The sequence below is a fragment of the Rhodnius prolixus genome, unplaced genomic scaffold (assembly GCF_049639745.1).
Source record: "Rhodnius prolixus isolate KJV_2025 unplaced genomic scaffold, Rpr scaffold_6, whole genome shotgun sequence".
Lineage (NCBI taxonomy): Eukaryota > Metazoa > Arthropoda > Insecta > Hemiptera > Reduviidae > Rhodnius > Rhodnius prolixus.
Genome location: NW_027411634.1, coordinates 11,804,994 through 11,822,768, shown reverse-complemented (window position 1 = coordinate 11,822,768; position 17,775 = coordinate 11,804,994). Strand labels below are relative to the sequence as shown.

At 30.2% G+C, this 17,775-nt stretch overlaps 1 protein-coding gene across 3 annotated transcripts; it reads left to right on the top strand.

Annotated features, from left to right (window-relative positions):
• Nucleotides 1–71: 71 nt before the first annotated feature.
• On the top strand, nt 72–17,180 carry RhoGAP54D (Rho GTPase activating protein at 54D). 3 transcript variants are annotated; one of them, XM_074141298.1, is made up of 10 exons: nt 72–532; nt 609–778; nt 857–1,066; nt 1,152–1,357; nt 1,424–1,579; nt 1,935–2,168; nt 10,772–10,864; nt 12,056–12,275; nt 14,660–14,791; nt 15,870–17,180. In XM_074141298.1, exons 1-10 carry the CDS (start codon nt 399–401, stop codon nt 16,124–16,126), a joined length of 1,812 nt encoding a protein of 603 aa, XP_073997399.1. In that variant the 5' UTR covers nt 72–398; the 3' UTR covers nt 16,127–17,180. The 3 variants fall into 3 exon arrangements, with proteins under 3 accessions (XP_073997399.1, XP_073997398.1, XP_073997400.1); XM_074141297.1 differs by having other exon boundaries at nt 12,056–12,418; XM_074141299.1 differs by lacking the exon at nt 12,056–12,275.
• The last annotated feature ends 595 nt before the right edge of the window (nt 17,181–17,775 follow it).

Sequence of the window (17,775 nt, the reverse complement as noted above, 5' to 3'; positions counted from 1 at the left end):
CCTAAACATTTAAAACAAAAATCTATGGTAATGACTATGATTTTTTTTAATGATTTTCATAATTTCAGCAAATTATATTTTTCATATAAAAGGTATGCTATGGTAATTGTCATATGAGCTCATATACGTTAGAGTATTCAAAAAAATATAAACAGCAAACTCCAAACAGGGGATTGAAGACTCAAGCCGTTCCGTTGGTGTTACCGTCGTAAGCAACATGTGTGGATTTTCATTGCCTTAGTTTTCTTTTATTAATTCCTAGCAAAGTTTTAAAAATGATTCAAATTGGTGGGAGTGTAAGTACTCTTGAGCTTACAGTTAATGCTTTTTCAGAAACTAATTAACTTAATTTCGTGAAGATGCCTCTTCTGCATTAGTAACATAAATTCAGTATAAATATGTCATGTGATAATAGTTTAAGTGCAAGTGAGTCTAAGAAGTTAGCAAAAAAATTAAGACATGAAGACCCTGAACAATTTCAAACCCTGGTTCGAATGCATTTATCTTTTGTTTTAGATCTTCACACAGAAGAGTGAGTTTTAAGAGTTATATATCCGATTTTTCAATTAGTTTTTAAATGTATGAAGCATTTTCTTCTCATTTTTTAGAACTGATGGACCACCAGAAAAGGGGAGAGGTAGGCAACTGAAATGGGGTTTCGTCCCTTTTTCTAAAAAGATTCGAGGACCGGCGAAAGACACAGTGGACGGAATACCATTGACTAAAGAAGTAATTAGTCAAATATATATTTTGATCAATTTTTTGACTAAGGAAGAAAGTAAGTATTGTATTTGAAGTCAGAGGCGGAGGAAATCTTAATTTGAATCTAGATTTATTGATTTTTTTTTCTTATTAGATCTAACTCAAGAAGGTATTTTTCGACGAAGTGGTAAAATGACGAGGCAACAGGAGCTGAAGCTGTTACTAACACAAGGAAGAATGTTGAATTTAGAGGAAGGTCAGTATTCGGTGCATGATGTGGCATCAGTTCTCAAGAGTTTTCTGGCTGAATTACCAGAACCGGTATTGACGGAAGCATATTATCCTGCTTATTGTCAGATTGCGGGTAATAAGTTATAATTATTTTTTATTTATTTATTCTTGTAATTAATTATTTTTTTATTTAAAATAAAAAACAACTATTTTTGTAGAATTATGTCAAGGCGAAAAAGGTTCTAAAGGAAGAATACTTCGCTCGTTGCAACTTTTACTTCTTTTACTGCCGTATGAAAACAGAAGATTACTCAAGACACTCCTTCGGTTACTTCACCTTACCACTAGTCATGTAGCAACCAATAGGATGTCTGCTCAAAATCTTGCCACCCTTTTCACACCACATCTCATATGTCCGAGGAAGGTAAGATTCAAAGTTTGGACTTTTTTTTTTGTTTTACTTTTTTTAATAAGCGAATTCTTTTTTCAGTTGAGTCCTGAAGTATTTCATAGTACTGCACAAAATTTATCATGTATAGTTGCATTTATGATTACTGAAGGTGTGAGCGTTTTTGAAGTCCCCAAAGAATTATCTACTGATATTAAAGCCTACTGGGATAGAAGAAGGCTTACACCTAATCATTTCGTAAGTATTTTAAAATCTGGGTATTGAATTCACCCAAAATGTCACAAATGCACCAGTAGAGAGGTTGTTGATGTGTGCAGTTCCTTGGGTTTAGCGAAGCCACAACAAACTTTTGCATATTATCACCAACATTCATGGAGTGATATTAGTGATTGAACTAAAAATAGCTAAAATATGACTTTCCAACGTTAACAGTCGATGACAGAAGTCTATATTTAGATTATTAAATAAAAAACCATAAAAAATAATTTTTTTAAAGTAACAGTATTTTTACACAGTTTTTTAATTCATAGAACTATTTTCACTTGTATGTAAAAGTTCATATGTGAAATTTGTATCTTAATTTGCATTTTAGTTGGAACGCAGTATTAGTGAAAGTACAGCTGCCAATACAGTATTCAGTTTTGTTGATAGAGAACGTACAGCACAAGAAAATGTAACCAATCCTACTGAAACTGCTTTAGCGCAACTGTATGCGCATATTCAAAGCTTACCAGAATCTCATAAAAAGAAAAGACTTATTAAACAGTTTAATAAAGAAAATGGACAAGGCACTCCAAGAACGAAAAGCATTGGTGATTCAATTAAGGTACTTATTTTTTAATAATAATCGCCGATACTAAAGTTGAGCAATGTCTTCTTTACCACAACATAAGCTTTACGAGAATCTATCAATCAAATTATATCGCTTCAAAATAGTGTTTCCCAAGCGTATTTAAATATAGTTTTTTTTAAAAAAAAAAACCTGTTAAAATTGACACCTAATATTGTTTGCTTCTCTTAAATGTTTATTTTGTTATATAGTTCATAATTACTGCAGAATATTATCATATATAACATCAACATAACATCAAAAGCTAGCGAAATCATTAACACTCTTGTGTTAATTACATTCAGGATATGTTTATTGGAAAATTACTTTGCCTAGAAGTTGATCATAGTTTCTGTTTTATTAATTATTGACAACTAATGGGAGTTATTTTTTTCTTTAAAAACTATACAAAATTATATTAATGTTATATTCATTTAGCTAAAACGCTTTTCGTTACTCCTTAACAAGTTTAGTGTAAGAGTTGATTAAGCGACAAAAGGTATACAAATCAGCATGTACCATTTCATCCATACTTCATTAATATCATTAAAGTAATTTATAATTTAAGTAATTTGATGCATTAACTTTTCATAAATATTATTTAGAATTTATTACATCTTACACACCGTCATGCTAGACTCTCATCCATAAATAATTTCGTGTTAGAATAAAAAAAAAAATATCTCATCATCACAGTTAGTAAAAAAAAAGGCACTTCATTTTATCTCAAATCCAAATTATTTTTGTGATTAATCACAGAGTTACAGAAAAATTCGTCCTACTAATTTCATTCGGTTAATAATACCGTTAATTATAATTCATACATTTTAAAATTCAGTTTCATCATACACTACACTTCAGTCAGTTATAAGCAATAGGTTTTTTGTGAACAAATCCATAAACTGTGAGGATATTAAAAGATCAAACTTTTTTAGGTTCATAACTCTTTCTTTATGAAAATTGCGACCCCTATGTCTCCATCCGTAAACAACAGATTTGTATGAAATTTCGTTTTCTTGCACACTGTACTTAACCCACTTATGGGCTCTAATTCATGTGTACCGATCCATAAATTGTGAAGATATAAAGGGTTGAAAATTTTTTGGGTCATGGTTACCTGTAAAATTGCTACCACTCTATATCTCCCTCTGTAAACAACATATACGTATAAAATTTTGTACTCTTATACACTTTGTTTTCCTCAGTTATAAGTTATAGTTTATTTGTGTACAGATCTATAAATTGAGAAGATATAAAGGGTTGAAAATTTTTTGGGTCATGAAATCCTGTAAAATTACGGCCGCTCTATATCTTCTTATGTAAACTACATATTCGTATGAAGTTTTGTTCTCTTATACACTTTGTTTTCCTCAGTTATAAGCTATAGTTTATTTGTGTTCAGATCTATAAATTGAGAAGATATAAAGGGTTGAAAATTGTTTGGGTCATGAAATCCTGCAAAATTACGGCCGCTCTATATCTTCTTATGTAAACTACATATTCGTATGAAATTTTGTTCTCTTGTACACTTTGTTTTCCTCAGTTATAAGTTATAGTTTTTTTGCGTACAGATCTATAAATTGAGAAGATATAAAGGGTTGAAAATTTTTTGGGTCATTAAATCCTGTAAAATTACGGCCGCTCTATATCTTCTTATGTAAACTACATATTCGTATGAAATTTTGTTCTCTTATACACTTTGTTTTCCTCAGTTATAAGTTATAGTTTATTTGTGTACAGATCTATAAATTGAGAACATATAAAGGGTTGAAAATAGTTTGGGTCATTAAACCCTGTAAAATTACGGCCGCTCTATATCTTCTTATGTAAACTACATATTCGTATGAAATTTTGTTCTCTTATAAACTTTGTTTTCCTCAGTTATAAGCTATAGTTTATTTGTGTACAGATCTATAAATTGAGAAGAAATAAAGGGTTGAAAAATTTTGGGTCATGAAATCCTGTAAAATTACGGCTGCTCTATATCTTCTTATGTAAACTACATATTCGTATGAAATTTGTTTCTCTTATACACTTTGTATTCCTCAGTTATAAGTTATAGTTTATTTGTGAACAGATCTATAAATTGAGAAGATATAAAGGGTTGAAAATTTTTTGGGTCATGAAATCCTGTAAAATTACGGCTGCTCAATATCTTCTTATGTAAACTACATATTCGTATGAAATTTTGTTCTCTTATACACTTTGTTTTCCTCAGTTATAAGCTATAGTTTATTTGTGTGTAGATCTATAAATTGAGAAGATATAAAAGGTTGAAAATTTTTTGGGTCATGAAATCCTGTAAAATTACGGCCGCTCTATATATTCTTATGTAAACTACATATTCGTATGAAATTTTGTTCTCTTATACACTTTGTTTTCCTCAGTTATAAGCTATAGTTTATTTGTGTATAGATCTATAAATTGAGAAGAAATAAAGGGTTGAAAATTTTTTGGGTCATGAAATCCTGTAAAATTACGGCTGCTCTATATCTTCTTATGTAAAGTACATATTCGTATGAAATTTGGTTCTCTTATACACTTTGTTTTCCTCAGTTATAAGTTATAGTTTATTTGTGTACAGATCTATAAATTGAGAAGATATAAAGGGTTGAAAATTTTTTGGGTCATGAAATCCTGTAAAATTACGGCCGCTCTATATCTTCTTATGTAAACTACATATTCTTATGAAATTTTGTTCTCTCATACACTTTGTTTTCCTCAGTTATAAGTTATGGTTTATTTGTGTACAGATCTATAAATTAAGAAGATATTAGGAGTTGAAAATTTTTTGGGTCATGAAATCCTGTAAAATTACGGCCGCTCTATATCTTCTTATGTAAACTACATATTCGTATGAAGTTTTGTTCTCTTATACACTTTGTTTTCCTCAGTTAAAAGCTATAGTTTATTTGTGTTCAGATCTATAAATTGAGAAGATATAAAGGGTTGAAAATTTTTTGGGTCATGAAATCCTGCAAAATTACGGCCGCTCTATATCTTCTTATGTAAACTACATATTCGTATGAAATTTTGTTCTCTTATACACTTTGTTTTCCTCAGTTATAAGTTATGGTTTATTTGTCTACAGATCTATAAATTAAGAAGATATTAAGAGTTGAAAATTTTTTGGGTCATGAAATCCTGTAAAATTACGGCCGCTCTATATCTTCTTATGTAAACTACATATTCGTATGAAGTTTTGTTCTCTTATACACTTTGTTTTCCTCAGTTAAAAGCTATAGTTTATTTGTGTTCAGATCTATAAATTGAGAAGATATAAAGGGTTGAAAATTTTTTGGGTCATGAAATCCTGCAAAATTACGGCCGCTCTATATCTTCTTATGTAAACTACATATTCGTATGAAATTTTGTTCTCTTATACACTTTGTTTTCCTCAGTTATAAGTTATAGTTTATTTGCGTACAGATCTATAAATTGAGAAGATATAAAGGGTTGAAAATTTTTTGGGTCATGAAATCCTGTAAAATTACGGCCGCTGTATATCTTCTTATGTAAACTACATATTCGTATGAAATTTTGTCCTCTTATACACTTTGTTTTCCTCAGTTATAAGCTATAGTTTATTTGTGTACAGATCTATAAATTGAGAAGATATAAAGGGTGGAAAATATTTTGGGTCATGAAATCCTGTAAAATTACGGCCGCTCTATGTCTTCTTATGTAAACTACATATTCGTATGAAATTTTGTTCTCTTATACACTTTGTTTTCCTCAGTTATAAGTTATAGTTTATTTGTGTACAGATCTATAAATTGAGAAGATATTAAGAGTTGAAAATTTTTTGGGTCATGAAATCCTGTAAAATTACGGCCGCTCTATATCTTCTTATGTAAACTACATATTCGTATGAAATTTTGTCCTCTTATACATTTTGTTTTCCTCAGTTATAAGCTATAGTTTATTTGTGTACAGATCTATAAATTGAGAAGATATAAAGGGTTGAAAATATTTTGGGTCATGAAATCCTGTAAAATTACGGCCGCTCTATGTCTTCTTATGTAAACTACATATTCGTATGAAATTTTGTTCTCTTATACACTTTGTTTTCCTCAGTTATAAGTTATAGTTTATTTGTGTACAGATCTATAAATTGAGAAGATATTAAGAGTTGAAAATTTTTTGGGTCATGAAATCCTGTAAAATTACGGCCGCTCTATATCTTCTTATGTAAATTACATATTCGTATGAAATTTTGGTTTCTTATACACTTTGTTTTCCTCAGTTATAAGCTATAGTTTATTTGTGTATAGATCTATAAATTGAGAAGAAATAAAGGGTTGAAAATATTTTGGGTCATGAAATCCTGTAAAATTACGGCCGGTCTATATCTTTTTATGTAAACTACATATTCGTATGAAATTTTGTTCTCTTATACACTTTGTTTTCCTCAGTTATAAGCTATAGTTTATTTGTGTATAGATCTATAAATTGAGAAGAAATAAAGGGTTGAAACTTTTTTGGGTCATGAAATCCTGTAAAATTACGGCCGCTCTATATCTTTTTATGTAAACTACATATTCGTATGAAATTTTGTTCTCTTATACACTTTGTTTTCCTCAGTTATAAGCTATAGTTTATTTGTGTATAGATCTATAAATTGAGAAGAAATAAAGGGTTGAAAATTTTTTGGGTCATGAAATCCTGTAAAATTACGGCCGCTCTATATCTTCTTATGTAAACTACATATTCGTATGAAATTTGGTTCTCTTATACACTTTGTTTTCCTCAGTTATAAGCTATAGTTTAATTGTGTACAGATCTATAAATTGAGAAGATATAAAGGGTTGAAACTTTTTTGGGTCATGAAATCCTGTAAAATTACGGCCGCTCTATATCTTCTTATGTAAACTACATATTCGAATGAAATTTGGTTCTCTTATACACTTTGTTTTCATCAGTTATAAGCTATAGTTTATTTGTGTTCAGATCTATAAATTGAGAAGATATAAAGGGTTGAAAATTTTTTGGGTCATGAAATCCTGTAAAATTACGGCTGCTCTATATCTTCTTATGTAAACTACATATTCGTATGAAATTTTGTTCTCTTATACACTTTGTTTTCCTCAGTTATAAGCTATAGTTTATTTCTGTATAGATCTATAAATTGAGAAGATATAAAGGGTTGAAAATATTTTGGGTCATGAAATCCTGTAAAATTATGGCCGCTCTATATCTTCTTATGTAAACTAGATATTCGTATGAAATTTTGTTCTCTTATACACTTTGTTTTCCTCAGTTATAAGCTATAGTTTATTTGTGTACAGATCTATAAATTGAGAAGATATAAAGGGTTGAAAATATTTTGGGTCATGAAATCCTGTAAAATTACGGCCGCTCTATGTCTTCCTCTATAACTACATATTCGTATGAAATTTTGTTCTCTTATACACTTCGTTTTCCTCAGTTATAAGTTATAGTTTATTTGCGTACAGATCTATAAATTGAGAAGATATAAAGTGTTGAAAATTTTTTGGGTCATGAAATCCTGTAAAATTACGGCCGCTCTATATCTTCTTATGTAAACTACATATTCGTATGAAATTTTGGTTTCTTATACACTTTGTTTTCCTCAGTTATAAGCTATAGTTTATTTGTGTATAGATCTATAAATTGAGAAGAAATAAAGGGTTGAAAATATTTTGGGTCATGAAATCCTGTAAAATTACGGCCGGTCTATATCTTTTTATGTAAACTACATATTCGTATGAAATTTTGTTCTCTTATACACTTTGTTTTCCTCAGTTATAAGCTATAGTTTATTTGTGTATAGATCTATAAATTGAGAAGAAATAAAGGGTTGAAACTTTTTTGGGTCATGAAATCCTGTAAAATTACGGCCGCTCTATATCTTTTTATGTAAACTACATATTCGTATGAAATTTTGTTCTCTTATACACTTTGTTTTCCTCAGTTATAAGCTATAGTTTATTTGTGTATAGATCTATAAATTGAGAAGAAATAAAGGGTTGAAAATTTTTTGGGTCATGAAATCCTGTAAAATTACGGCCGCTCTATATCTTCTTATGTAAACTACATATTCGTATGAAATTTGGTTCTCTTATACACTTTGTTTTCCTCAGTTATAAGCTATAGTTTATTTGTGTATAGATCTATAAATTGAGAAGAAATAAAGGGTTGAAAATTTTTTGGGTCATGAAATCCTGTAAAATTACGGCCGCTCTATATCTTCTTATGTAAACTACATATTCGTATGAAATTTGGTTCTCTTATACACTTTGTTTTCCTCAGTTATAAGCTATAGTTTAATTGTGTACAGATCTATAAATTGAGAAGATATAAAGGGTTGAAACTTTTTTGGGTCATGAAATCCTGTAAAATTACGGCCGCTCTATATCTTCTTATGTAAACTACATATTCGAATGAAATTTGGTTCTCTTATACACTTTGTTTTCATCAGTTATAAGCTATAGTTTATTTGTGTTCAGATCTATAAATTGAGAAGATATAAAGGGTTGAAAATTTTTTGGGTCATGAAATCCTGTAAAATTACGGCTGCTCTATATCTTCTTATGTAAACTACATATTCGTATGAAATTTTGTTCTCTTATACACTTTGTTTTCCTCAGTTATAAGCTATAGTTTATTTCTGTATAGATCTATAAATTGAGAAGATATAAAGGGTTGAAAATATTTTGGGTCATGAAATCCTGTAAAATTATGGCCGCTCTATATCTTCTTATGTAAACTAGATATTCGTATGAAATTTTGTTCTCTTATACACTTTGTTTTCCTCAGTTATAAGCTATAGTTTATTTGTGTACAGATCTATAAATTGAGAAGATATAAAGGGTTGAAAATATTTTGGGTCATGAAATCCTGTAAAATTACGGCCGCTCTATGTCTTCCTCTATAACTACATATTCGTATGAAATTTTGTTCTCTTATACACTTCGTTTTCCTCAGTTATAAGTTATAGTTTATTTGCGTACAGATCTATAAATTGAGAAGATATAAAGGGTTGAAAATTTTTTGGGTCATGAAATCCTGTAAAATTACGGCCGCTCTATATCTTCTTATGTAAACTACATATTCGTATGAAATTTGGTTCTCTTATACACTTTGTTTTCCTCAGTTATAAGCTATAGTTTAATTGTGTACAGATCTATAAATTGAGAAGATATAAAGGGTTGAAACTTTTTTGGGTCATGAAATCCTGTAAAATTACGGCTGCTCTATATCTTCTTATGTAAACTACATATTCCTATGAAATTTGGTTCTCTTATATACTTTGTTTTCCTCAGTTATAAGCTATAGTTTATTTGTGTTCAGATCTATAAATTGAGAAGATATAAGGGGTTGACAATTTTTTGGGTCATGAAATCCTGTAAAATTACGGCCGCTCTATATCTTCTTATGTAAACTACATATTCGTATGAAATTTGGTTCTCTTATACACTTTGTTTTCCTCAGTTATAAGCTATAGTTTATTTGTGTACAGATCTATAAATTGAGAAGATATAAAGTGTTGAAACTTTTTTGGGTCATGAAATCCTGTAAAATTACGGCCGCTCTATATCTTCTTATGTAAACTACATATTCGTATGAAATTTGGTTCTCTTATACACTTTGTTTTCCTCAGTTATAAGCTATAGTTTATTTGTGTTCAGATCTATAAATTGAGAAGATATAAAGGGTTGAAAATTTTTTGGGTCATGAAATCCTGTAAAATTACGGCTGCTCTATATCTTCTTATGTAAACTACATATTCGTATGAAATTTTGTTCTCTTATACACTTTGTTTTCCTCAGTTATAAGCTATAGTTTATTTGTGTACAGATCTATAAATTGAGAAGATATAAAGGGTTGAAAATTTTTTGGGTCATGAAATCCTGTAAAATTACGGCCGCTCTATATCTTCTTATGTAAACTACATATTCGTATGAAATTTTGTTCTCTTATACACTTTGTTTTCCTCAGTTATAAGCTATAGTTTTTTTGTGTATAGATCTATAAATTGAGAATATATAAAGGGTTGAAAATTTTTTGGGTCATGAAATCCTGTAAAATTACGGCCGCTCTATGTCTTCCTCTATAACTACATATTCGTATGAAATTTTGTTCTCTTATACACTTCGTTTTCCTCAGTTATAAGTTATAGTTTATTTGCGTACAGATCTATAAATTGAAAAGATATTGAGGGTTGTATTTTTTTTTGAGTTCTGGCTCGCTCTGAAGTTATTGTAGTTTTTTGTAGTTCAACATTACTCTTACTCGCCCCGCAGAACACAGGGGTGTACTGGGGAGTTATATTCTCCTTGGTAAAGTTTATTTTAGGATAAACAGAGCTAGTTGATCAAGATTTGCCATGTCTCAAGAGTTTTTATTTGAAGTTTTATAGTAGAGTTACTATTAAATAGAGTTTTAAATAGAGTAACTATTTGTTTTGTTGGAAATGACTGGGCTGTTTGGCTTATTTCTTCTCTTTTCTATTTTCATATTTTGTGAAAAAAATTTCAATGTAAAGGAGAGATGTTAGTTCACATCTTTTCATCTAAAAATTGATATCCTTGAAAAAGTCACATTTTTATATTCTGATGTATATTTTCTTTTTTCAGAAACACATCTTTTGTAAAAATGTTAAAGTAAAAAGTCTTCATGAAATTGCTCAGTTAAAAAGTGGAATTAATTGTAATGATTGTGTTTTAAAGGTAAGTTGTTTGTTTAGTATTTAAATTGTCTGCATAGAGTTTTAATAGTGACCAATTCTAAGGTCCATATTTATCAAACATTGAATTGATTATTTTTGAAATTCTGTCTTGAATTCTAAACTAACCTTTATTAAAAATAACGTACTTTTATTAACATATTAAAAATAATTACTATATTTCGTTTATCTAATAAATTATCCATAAATGAAGTAACTATTTTGATAAATAATTGAATTGGTCATATAAATCACGGCCTTTTTCAATATAAATTAAAAATATTTTTTATTATTATTTTTTGTATAAATGTTCATTATGGCCGTTGTTAATTTAACAGTTTTAATCTATCTTTCTACCCCTCATTCCTTGCGTTATGAGAGTTATCTTGGTGGAACGTTTTTGCAAAAACTAGATAACATTAAACATTGTGTATAGTTGTGGGCAGTAAATGTGGGAATTGATGGGTTTCGAATTAGGATATTAGAAATTACTCTTTCGTGGATCCAAAAGCCCCCATTAATTTTTTTCAGATTTCTTTTTTATAAAATACTGTTTGACGAACAATTGTTTTCCCAATATAGGATTGATCCAGTAAATTTTACACTCTGCTTAGCAAGAAAGTCGCGAATCCTACTTGTCGCCCGCTGTTCTTGTTACGCTATTCTATCTCTCCTTTCAATAATGAAGATGGCGGCTAATAGTGTAAATGCCAATTCTGCACGAGCGTTCGAGTACTTGTTTGTGGCTGCAATTAGTACATTACCATGAGCTTCGTTAGCCCTATTCTATCCGCTCCGAACTTGGGTTTTCTAACGTCAGGTTATAACACGACTGCAAATCGTTATTACTGCAAATTTGATATCAACCAAATTGTTAAAAATACGCTGACCTTCGAATTCACATAGAGGCCTGTAGTTTGCATAAAAAATATTCAATTGATTACAATGTATTCTTAAAATAATGTATCCATCTGATGCATTCGTGATTTTCTAAAATGCTCAAATTAGCATTTGTAGGTAGTACCTATTGCAGCATTTTACAGCGGTAAAATATTTATACAATGTCATGTTAGTTTACAAATTTTACCATGAGTGGGTTTTTATAGCTGTGGAATTTCGAATTCCTTTAAAATTTATATAACACATTGTATAGAACTGAGCATGCAATTAATAATAACTAACCCTTGCATGTTAGACTGCTGACCAGAAGTTACTGACACCATTCAAGCTGAAGATAAAGACTGACAACCTTAGAAAGAGAGGTTTAGAAGAACGAAGAGATTCTACAAGTTCTGACGAAGAATTATTAGAAATAAATGCAATCAAAGAAGAAAACGAGTTAGAAGATGTTGGAGAAGAATTAGTACAAAAAGCTTTTGATAATAATGGTGAATCGTCTTCAGCATCATCTCCAGGTAATATAACTCCTGGTAATGCAAAATGTCATCATCAAACGAGTACTCCCGCTTGTCAACAGCCTACAACACCGTCCCTTCCACAACATGATGATATGTCCCCAATTACTAGATCAGCACAAAGGATGCCAAAAGCTATGCAGGTAAGTTTCGTTCTTCTTTCATCTATCAACTGTACAGTATTCCTTCTGCCTTCTTCTTTCATTGTGTTGGGACATAACTGTTTTGGTCATTACTGCAATAGTATTTATAAAATACACTTTGGCATAGCTTTGATTACTGCACAAGGCGTGAGTATTATTTGATTATTTAACTATTTTGATTGCTTAGATGTAATAAATGTTTAGTGGAACATTTGTTTTAAATACACTTAATTTGATTGGGTAAAGGCAAACTGATGCAGCTTTCGTGTTTTATTATTATTATTTAAATCTTACTGCTTACACCAGTGGTTTCAAACTGTGGGCCCCTTTCCCAGAAGAATGCGGGGCTTTAATCAGAAATATCTTCTTTAAGCACACAAAAGTATTGCATAGGAGCCACATAAGGCCTCACAAGGGAAGTTCTGGGTTAAGGGAAACAGCAAGGAATTTTGAAAAGTTCACGTCTTACATTATTAAACTATTTCACTAGAGTAAGTAAAGATTATTTTTACTTTATCTTTCTAGTTAAGGAAAATATTGTAATCAATATTTTGGAATTTGATTTTTCAACGAAAATATCCGCGTTGAAGTCTACTTAGACCGAAAAAGAGATTTGTTTTTGTTTTGTGGTTTTACAAAGAAAAAAAAAAATTCGGGAATCCGAAATTTTAAGATCAAAATCCCTCCAACTAAAGTGATTTAAGATTTTATTGAAAGGATTTAAACTTACTTGAAATATTGTTGAAAAGTTTTTTAATTTTTTGTTCAATATTTCCCCATTTGATTAAGGTTATAGAGAGTTGGTAGGTTTTATTCTAAAGTGCTTCTTTAATTGAACCTACAATCTTAAAGTCTTCATTTTATTAAGGAAGGGCTAAATGAGTTGCTAAAATTCCGTTCAACTGGTAGTACTACTTTACTATTTGTTTTCACGTCATCACATTTTCTCGAAAGTGGCTTCTTCGGTTTTTCCTGAACTTCCTTTTTTGTTTATTCGTTTTAGTGAAATGTCATTAAACAGTTGTTGAATTCATTAAATTATTGTAATATTAGAATAGTATTTATAACATTAAATTGTTGAAAAAATAAAAGTAGGCGCGACAATTTATTATGAGTAAGAAGGGAATCAATGGTTCAGAAAGTTAGAAACCACTGGCATACAATTGTGTAGCTTAATTTATCGTGCTATCCGTATTTTCTTGTAATTACTTTCGAAAAATATTACTTTTTTCGTTAGTTATTATTGAGTTGAACTTAATAAAGCTTAGTGATCTCACAAGCTGTAGAATTTACTTTCCTGTTTTAGTAATAATTCCAGTTTTCAACCATTATCTTATCATTAATTAATTATTAAGTGTATAAATAGCTAAAAGAGTTGAATTGCATTAAGACAAATACCAATAACTAATTAAGGAAAAGAAAATTCTGAATTAAATTTGCAAAACATAACTGTCTTTTTATTCATCTGGAAAGTTAGGACTATCAAAACTCGCAATATTTGTCAAAAGACAACATTCACATAGGTTGCAATATTTTTTAGATGTCTTTTGCATGAGTTATCAAAGAGAAATAAACTTTTTATCCGAAGTGAAAGACGTTTTAAACTTTTCTACTTAACTTTTTATTCCTTAATATGTACCGTAAATATGAATAAAACAATTTGCCAGTAAAACTGGCAATGATGAAAGTTCACTAATGATTTTTTTTAATAATTATCAACATCGTGAAGTACATCTTATGCTGCTAAAGTAATTTCAGGCGGAACATGCTAAATTATGAAATAAAAGTGAATGAATGTCCAGCAGTATTCGTGGAAATTAATTGGTGTTATTACATTATGTAAACTTAGTGTTCGCTGATATTGTGTAGGGGAAATGTGTAGAAATAATTATTACCGAAAATATTTGGGATTAGAAATAATAGTTTTAAATTAATGCATTTAATTTAATTGCATGTTTTAAAGTTTTTTTGTTTCTTTGTTTTTTGATATTAGAAGGAGAATTGATTTTCGTAGAATTAATTGATTACTTGTTAAAATAAAATATAAATTTCTAAAGCTTCTAGTGTAAAGATCACACCAATGTTCAGGCAAAAAAACATGCTTATGATTATGGTTCTTGTAATTGTGATTTAGTTTTATTATAAAAAATACGTCAGCGAGTCTTAAAATTTGTTAAAATTGTTTCTAGTATATTTATGTTGAATATCACGAATTAAAATTTCGAATTTTTTTGTCTGCAGGAAGCCATGATAACTCCGCGGAGTCGGAAGCCAGTAGTAGCTTTGTCTGGATCAAATCTTTGCCACTTAGGGAGTTCAACGTGGACCACGAAAGACATGTCTTGGGGAAACAGCGGAGAATCAAAGCAGAAGGTTCTTATTTTTATGCATTTATTAGCCGAGGTTGCCCGAAAATTACGTTTGGCTGACTTAGTTTTAAAATTGTAACTTCATTTTTAATGACAAGAAACTAGGTTTCATGATTCTCTAGTAAATCCACGATGTAGATCTGTTTGGTCAGTGGTTGCGCACCAAGCTATGCAGAGGGTACCCTCGGTAGCTTACGGACTTCTCCATCACTTGGTTTTTTTGAGTACTATGTTCCAGCAACTATAGAAGTTACTCATCAGGATAAAGTAGGGGAGATTCTCTTAGGCTCCTGCAACTGCAAGTACTTATAAGTAGGCGACATTTGGCTGTTATCAATTGATGTATGATGAGATTACTTCGCGAACACTATCCAAGGAAGCAACGATAACTCTGCCTAGTCATAAACCACTAGCATTTTTATCTGGATCAAATTTATGCCACTGAGGGAGCTTCTTGTGAATTCTCTTTTAATCTGGGTTTCTTGAGAAAGAAACGTAGAGTTCCACTTCATAACTTTATGGTTACGTCTCTCTGAACTATAATCTAAATAAACCCGAAGACCATTCCCGAGATTATACCGGGGTCTTTGGAATACTTGCCTAGGTTAAGTATGCTACAGTCTCCCAAGCGGATGTTGTCGGTATTAACTGGGCTAAGAAAATCTGAAAACGAAATCTCCTAGGAAAGTTGTCATTTACTCCGACTTTCAAGCAATCCAGGTCATAAGTGGCTGGTGGAGGATTGCATTCAGTCCCTCTTCAAGGTACACAACTCTGATGCACTCACTTTTCCATGGGTGTATTCTAAATTGAACTCTCCACTTATTCATGGAATAATTATGACAGTTATGCATTTCAACACAAGAGTATTGATCAGAGTGCTATCAAATCATCAATACTGCTGAATTTCAGTGTTACTGAAGGATATGATATCTTGTATGTATCTATAACTTAATCTTGTTACTTTGAATTAAGTGTAATTTTATTTATACATGAATAAGAAAATTGCTCCTATATTCAACATATTTGATTTATTTTTCTTTTATTTATTAATTAATTATTTATTTATTTATTTTTTGAAGGAGAGTGGAGAAGAGGAGAGCTTGACATCCCCATTCCGAGATTACCTATTCAGCAGGAGTGTGTTGACAGCAAGCCCAGTAGATCTGAGTTTTTCCAGCAGGACTGGAGATTACGACCCATCAACTACAGGCTCAGATACCGACGGCCCCCTTTCCCAGTCCCTCATGTACTTCCTAGACGGCGGGAGTCCCCCTTCACTCCAGAGTTCTGGCTCAGACTTCCCACCAACCCGGAAAATCAAGAGACAACATCCTAAAGATGTTGGTCCTACTAATGTCAAACGTTCCATGATTGATTCAGCCAGTGATACTTCTTCGTTGGAACTAGCTCAAAATATTGGTACTATTACTGAAACTTCTCTTTAATTATTTGATCTCATCTCTTCTAATACCATTTTTATTATTTTTTACTGAGCTTTATATTGATTTATTAGATTTTTTTTTTCTAACGCTAAAGTAAATTTTGTATGATACTAAGTGCAAATTTAATATGAGACAAGTTATTCCTTTGTAAAACTGTTGTTATTTTATTTTTTTGTCATTTTACTTCCTTAAAAAGTAAATGTCATTTAATGATAATAAGGTAAAGTTAAAGTATAAAGTTGAATCCAATCAATGTGATTTCGATTGGATCTTATTAAACATAAAAGCTAAGTGTACTGCTTTTATCTTAGGTTCTGTGCTAAAGTATTGTTGTTGCTTTTAATTGGTTTTTAATCTGATAAATCTACCAATTAATTCAGTTTCTTTAAGGATGGAAACCTTGATTTATAATTCATAAATTAATGAAATCTGGATTTTTATAACACAACGGAAATTAAGGGTTTTCTACTTTTTCTAATGTAAAAAACCCATTAAATACCGCAATGTGCCTTTTTAAAAGTAATTTTTTTATTTTATTTAATTTTTATAAGAGAAAAATATAGTTAAATAATTATATTGATAGTTTGTTATAAAACATTATTATTTCATGTGTTTAGTTAAAATGGAAAAAAAAAGTAACTTAAAGTATTAACAGATTCTTCTGAAAGGTAAGAAGAGTTAACAATAAACACTTATTGATCATTCTGTAGTAATAAAATGTATTTTTATGAACAGGCTGCAATATGTGTTTTCTGTCCATTAATAGTTATTATGTTACCTAGTCATTTTTTTTTGTTTAATCATTACAATATACTCATTTAAGTAGAATATAATATTTTTTTCTTGTAAATTAGAGTACGCCCATCAATTACATCACGTATTTTATTCAAATTTTTAGTAGGAACATGTAGTCTCTAATATCGTGAAAAATAAATTTTTTTATTTAGTTTTTGTTAGTTTAATTTATTATCTAATTCATTAGTATTATCTTGGATCAGTAGCAGATGTTTCGTCGTTCCACAACACATGCGTAAAAATATAAAGAGAAGTACCAGTTGATTAGCATTTACCCTTCATTTGATCTCCGCCATTGTATATTTTTGCTTTATTACAGTGTATATATCAGTATAATTTAAAGGTTTTCTTAGATCTGCCAAAATCTCTAACTTTATTACCTTCAGATTTGATGCCAACGGAACTTCTAATAATTTGTTATCTTGAATCATTAATATTAGACCCATAATTTTTGGAGCGTGTTCAATTAAATGATCAACCACTTGACATGTTTACAATGATTGTCGGTCTCCTTAACTTTTCGCTAGGATTCAGAATAAATTCTAATGTTTAGACCCTAGGCATTTACTTCTATGATCCAATAGTCCATTCTACATCACTCATTATTCCAGATAAGAAGCAATCGGTTCTACTCAGCCATCACGAGGTACAAGGTGATCACACCTTATAAAAACTTATTGATACATTCTTCAGCGTATTTGAATGCCATTCTTTTCAAGACCAAGTAAAGGATTGTTTTAAGGCAAAT

Excerpts from the sequence above, each read along its gene's own strand:
- RhoGAP54D (XM_074141297.1), top strand. The coding sequence starts at position 399 with ATGTCATGTGATAATAGTTTAAGTGCAAGTGAGTCTAAGAAGTTAGCA. Across the intron at positions 2,169-10,771 it reads GCATTGGTGATTCAATTAAG|AAACACATCTTTTGTAAAAA; the intron begins GTACTTATTTTT and ends TTCTTTTTTCAG. Across the intron at positions 12,419-14,659 it reads GGATGCCAAAAGCTATGCAG|GAAGCCATGATAACTCCGCG; the intron begins GTAAGTTTCGTT and ends TTTTGTCTGCAG.